Genomic DNA, 6,000 nt, shown 5'->3' on the forward strand with positions numbered 1-6,000 from the left:
ACCCAAGTCAGTAAGTCTGACTTCACACAGCTGTTTATACAAGTGCTATTTTCATATGTCTTTATTAAGGTGCATGAGTATGTAGTACTCACTCATTCATCTGAATCTGTGTTTGTAACTTGTAGAAATACTCAGATGTGACTTTTACTTAAGAGGTTTAATCCTTTTTTTTTCTTTCTTTTCCCCTGTAGTTGTTTTCAGAATAATGTGGAGATCCATGTTGCACATATTCAGAGTGGTCTGAGCCAGATGGGAAACTTACATGCCTTTGCAGCTAATAATACCAACAGAGACTGAAAATTTTCTAAGTGTACAGCAAGTAGTTCTGGAAAATCCTCCTCCTTTACATAGGCTTCACCAAATATCCTAACTGCCAGAAGATAAGGGAAAAGAAAACCTCTCAGAAAGGACCCTTTTAAATATATCTGCTTCTTAAGAAAACCAGCATTACTGGCCAACGTTATGTTAGATTTTTCCATTTGTTATTCACATACAATAGTTTTGCTAACTGGTAATCTCTTAGTAATTGCATTTATTATAATAAACCTGGAAATATATTTTCATATAATTTGAACTTAGTTTTAAAAGTTCAGATTAATTCTGCCCACCTCTTCTCATTGGCTCTCCTAGTGTGTTAGAAATGATGAAGAGGAAATGGCTCACATCAGTTAGCCATATGGCAGGTCTTTGTTCCTTAAAGCTACACTCCTGTAGGTATCCGAGAGTTGCCGTTGCACCCTTCAGCTAGTACGGTGACAGCACAAGCTGAGTGTTCCTGATCTGAAGAAGCAGCAGTGGGATATGGACAGTGAACGGAAGTTGCAAACTAGGGGATGTTGGGCAGATCTATAGATCAGTCAGCGTCTTATTGGAACTTTTAATTTATCATAACTTATATAAGGAGTCTAATGAAGGAATATAAAAATGTAACTTTTCAGAAAGTCGTTATGTTTTTTTCCTTTACATGGGGCAAAGGAAGTGTTTTAGTTGGTATTTTATATACATGACTGGTTAAACATACAGTTTTTCCAACTTTTTTGTTTGTTTTGCACAACTTTTGAATTAGATTACTGGTTATCCAACAATATCCAACATATATAAATATGAAGATTTTTATAGTGAAATATAACCAGTGAGGTAAACTGCAAAAATAAAAAGTGACAACCTGCCTATGAGTAAATTTTGGAATGTTAATCTTGTAAAAAGTATGTATTGGTTTGTTTAAATAGTCTTGTAAAGCTTCTGTGTAATGAATCGTTTCCAGATATGAATTTTCAAAGATAGGTGTAGAGATGTTTTTCATTCTTTTAGATGCCTCATTAAATGAGGTCTTTTATATGTTAATGTATAAAGAATATGTAAACAGGATTATTTTCAATTTTAAAATTTTGTATAGTTTAAAGATGCTTCTGTATTCTGTGTTGGTATTGTGCCACTGCAAAACTTTAGTGCAGAGTTTATATTTAGCTAAACTTGTTCTGTTAATTAAGAGAAATGCATAAATCTTTTATTCTCAGTGAAATTTGTAACTGAATAAATTGACCTATGAGAGTTGATATATTTCACAAAAATGCAAACGTTTGGCGGATCGTTTCAGGTCATTTTTCAACAGAAGTTAATTTAATTTCTGAAAATGAAATGTTATGTGCTGGAGAACAAGGTGAGCAGCTATTTTAAAAGATACCTACAAAACTTACAAGGCGTATTCCAAAATACTAAACAGTAATTTTGCTTGAGTTAGCCGTGGACATTTACCTCTTGTAATGTAACAGACCGCTGTAGCGGTCCCTGCAGTTCCTGTGTTTTGTGGGGTTACCATCTGTTTGGTAAAGAGGACAGAAAGGTCCCCAGCCACCACGCTTTTCATTTGAACGGAGAAAGTGTCAAGGCCTAATTTAAGGCACAAAGGCTTAGCCTGACAGTAACTAACATGATCTACAGCCAACTCAGGGAAAAAGAACCATCCTCTTGCTCTTTACTCCCACCCCTAGCCTTGTCAGGTGGTGCTCATAAAAACCTACTGGTGCACCAGTGATTCAAAGATCATAAATCCAATTTCTTTAAGTGATTTATTCTTTATTGACGGCGCCGGATGCACGGGGGATCTTTCCGCCTATCGTGCATCCCGAAGTGAAAAGCCGTCCCAAATTTATACATCACAGTGATTAATATTTTATTAACGCCTATACATATTCATTATCTAACCCCGCCTACTCTCGCTTCTCATGCTAATCAGTTTTTTGTGTCCTGCGCCTGCGCAGATCCTCTCAGTGGTCTTGGGCAGGGGTCGTCGAGCTGTGGTCGGTGGTCTCAGAGAGGAAGGCCATAAGTCTTCCTCACAGTGTACTTTTCACCCTTGGTCAGGATTCTGCTGAATTAGCTTTCTTCCTAACCGCAAGGACTGTTTTTTCTTCGAATCTTCTGCTCATTATTTTCTTATCTTGGATTCCAATGTCTTGTTCGAGATATATTGCCCGTATGTCCTATTTTGAGATACATTGTCCGTACATCTGTTTCCTGCCCTACACCTAATGTTCTGTTCTCCTTTAATAGTTTCATTCTTAACCCTTTCTTATCTGGAATCGCCTCAGCTTCCCTAATCAATCCCCCCTTTTCTTTTCCCCATGCAAATTCTTTTGCATTGCATGCCCTTATCATTAGCAGTATCGCAGTGACATACATACAAATATTCCTACTACCAATAACATAACCAGATCAGTAAAAACTTGTTCTAACTATTGAAAGTTGGGTAACCATGAGGTTAACTTATTCCATATTTCCTCAAAGCCCCATGAAATGTTATCCTTACTAATCTTATACAGAACCTTTGTTTGTTTCTATATTTCCTCTATGTTGGTAGAGACCTTTCCGAATACAAAAATTCTTCTTCCCAGCCTCTACGATATGTATCTCTCAATACCTTGCCATGTACTTTCGTCAGGGAAGCTAATATTGCCATTCGTTGTAACAATTTCCAATTCCAAACAAGTATTACAAAAGACAATATTAAACTTATACCAACTAACATCAATAGAACAATAATTGGGTGACACAATGTGTTCAAAATCCCAGTTGCAGTTGGCGACCATCCAAAGAGTTTGTCCCACCAGCTATGATCTGTGTCTTGTTTTACTCTTTGCAAAACTCTGTTTATTTCTTTTGTATCATGGTGGACAGTGATTAAAGTCTTCTCTCCATCTTCCTGAATGCCTTTTAAAATTTTGATCAGGTCTTGGTGTTTAAGTAATTACTTCACTAGCGTGAGGTTCATCCCAATAGGTGTGGGTAATAACTTGTGATACATTGTGTGGTTGGACTTGATCAACTGGTGGGATACCACTGGTGCTGAATATAAAAAATCACACCCGATGATTCTAACAAAGTTACAAATACAAAAGTTAAAGTGATTTTTGCTAGGTAGAGTTATGTTTTCCTTATCTACTTCTACAAAAGCACAAGCAGTTCTTAAACACACACAGCCTTGACCAATATATACAAGCACAGTCTTTTGACTAGTATTTGGATGAATTTCAAAGTGGCAAACACCTTGCTCAGTGTCAAGACATACATCCTGAGCATCAATTGTGTTGCTCTCACAAATAAATCCTTGTTGTTCCCGGGTAACACATGATTCCAGATTCACAGACTGCCATTTCCCATTCTTCATCCGGGCCCAGGTTCTATGCTCCGAAGGATAGAGCACTGTTTCCTCATGATTTAACCCTAGTGCAACAATGGGGTGGATAACATAAACTGTAGCATTACGTATAGTAAGCACAAAGGCAGTAGCCATGTTAATAATGGGATCATAGGTAAAATTTACCAGAGTCCACCAAGATTGGAACTTCTTTTCAAAATCATTGGCATTGTCCCAAACAATCTTTCGGACTTCAGCCGGAAAAATGCCTTCACTTCCTTCCCTAATGATCAAGGCAGCCGTTGCCTGCATCCATAACTGTACCTGTATACAACTAAGAGCTAAAGATACATTATCTTGCGCCATACTAAGTGCATCTATTATTAGTCTGTGGTCCTGGTCTTCAGCCTTTTCCCATATTGGTAACACCTTTGAAACTTGCCATTGGCTAGTTCCCAATGCCAGTAAGGATGATTGCTCTTATCCTCTGTGGTTACGGCTTCAGACCAAGGCCACCCACCATTCTCTATCATCATAGAAGCACCTTCCAATTCTTGAATCACAATTACAACTATAAGCCACAGAAATAAAACAATTCTGTTAACTAAATTTCTGCTAACTACATTACTAAATACTCCTGACCATAGTGTCTTCATTTCGCTTGACTGAACTTTAGTTTCAGTTCACCGTCACCCAGCGTTACTTTCCAGGGGGCTTTTGGAGCTTTCTTCACTCTCGAATAATGGATCCAGGCCGTCTGCTCCTTAATCTTGATGGCGGTATGTGTTGTCAGCAGCACCTGGTATGGTCCCGTCCACTTTTCTTCCAAAGGGCGACCTGCAAATGCTTTTACATACACATAATCCCCAGGTTTAAAGGGGTGGATTGGTTGGTCCAGCCCTCTAGCCCTGGTTCCTGAGACAACTTTAGATATTTGATCCAACTGTTTTTGGAGTCCTATTAAATAATTACACAAGTATCCCGACCCCAGTTGCGTCAGGTCCTCCCCGCTGAACAAAAACTGATAGGGTCTTCCGTATAATATTTCAAAAGGGCTTAGATTTTCCTTTGTCCGTGGTTTTACTCTAATTCTAAGTAAAGCCAAAGGGAGAGACTGAGGTCATGATAAATTAGTCTTTTGTCCTATTTTGGCTATTTGTTGTTTGATTAGATGATTCATCTTTTCCACTTGTCCGCTTGCCTGTGGTCTGTAAGGGGTATGGAGTTGCCAGTCTACCCCTAAGACCTTACTTACTTCTTGAACTATTTGCGCACAAAAATGAGAGCCTCTATCCGAGGACATTGCTGCCGGAATTCCGAAACGCGGTATTATCTCATTCAGTAAAACCTTAACCACTTCTCTTGCCTTGTTGGTTCGACAGGGAAAAGCCTCCGGCCACCCGGAAAAAGTATCTGTCAAAACCAACAAGTATCGATACCCCCCTTTTCTTGGCAGTTCTGAAAAATCTATCTGCCATTGTTGTCCTGGATAGTTTCCTTTACTGATTATTCCGAACTTTACCCTATTTTCTGTATTAGGGTTATGATGCAAACAAATACTGCATTGCTGGGTTACTTGTTTTACCGTAGTATACAGATTTCTTCCCACCAAGACTCGACTCAGATTTTTATATAAGGTGTCTGCTCCCCAATGAGTCTTATTATGTTCTGCCATGACCATAGGCCATATTAAATTAGAGGGTAGTACAACCCTATTATCTTTCAGGTATACCCATCCATCACTCCTTGCTTTTCCTCCCAGGTCCCCAATTAACTTTTGATCTTCCTGTGTGTACCTAGGTTCCTGTCCTTCACCTAAAGTTTGTATTTTACCGTCTGGTATTAAAGTGAGCGCTTCTGCCTCAGCCAATCCGGCCACCCTTTTTGCTTCTTGGTCAGCCAATCGGTTCCCTACCTCGAAGTCAGCGGTTCCTTTTTGGTGTCCCCGGCAATGTATAACAGCCACCTTCTCTGGGTGCTTTACCGCTTCCAACAACTTCAAAATCTCCTCAGCATATTTTATTTGTTTTCCTTGGGCCGTTAATAATCCTCGTTCCTTCCAGATAGCCCCATGTGCATGCACCACACCAAATGCATACTTAGAGTCTGTCCAGATATTTACTTTCTTTCCTGCTGCTAGTTCCAATGCCCGCGTAAGGGCAATTATTTCTGCTTTCTGAGCAGACGTCCCAAGGGGTAATGGTTTCGACTCAATTACCTGTTGAGTGGTCGTCACCGTATACCCTGCTTTGCGTTGTCCTTGTTTCACAAAGCTGCTTCCATCAGTATACCATGATTCGTCCGCGTCTTCCAAGGGCTCCTCCTTGAGATCTGGTCGGCTAGAATACACAGTTTCCATAGTT

At 39.5% G+C, this 6,000-nt stretch overlaps 1 protein-coding gene across 3 annotated transcripts in view; it reads left to right on the top strand.

Moving 5' to 3' along the window:
- The window catches only part of LIN9 (lin-9 DREAM MuvB core complex component), a 44,182-nt gene extending 38,549 nt beyond the window's left edge, over nucleotides 1-5,633 (top strand). For all 3 annotated transcript variants that reach the window (XM_080587206.1, XM_080587205.1, XM_080587207.1), the window contains one exon: nucleotides 192-5,633. In XM_080587206.1, the coding sequence (XP_080443332.1) occupies nucleotides 192-297 (106 nt within the window). In that variant the 3' untranslated portion in view covers nucleotides 298-5,633. The remainder of the gene's footprint in view (nucleotides 1-191) is intronic.
- The last annotated feature ends 367 nt before the right edge of the window (nucleotides 5,634-6,000 follow it).

This window comes from Anser brachyrhynchus, assembly GCF_964034855.1.
Source record: "Anser brachyrhynchus genome assembly, chromosome: 3".
Taxonomy (NCBI): Eukaryota; Metazoa; Chordata; class Aves; order Anseriformes; family Anatidae; genus Anser; species Anser brachyrhynchus.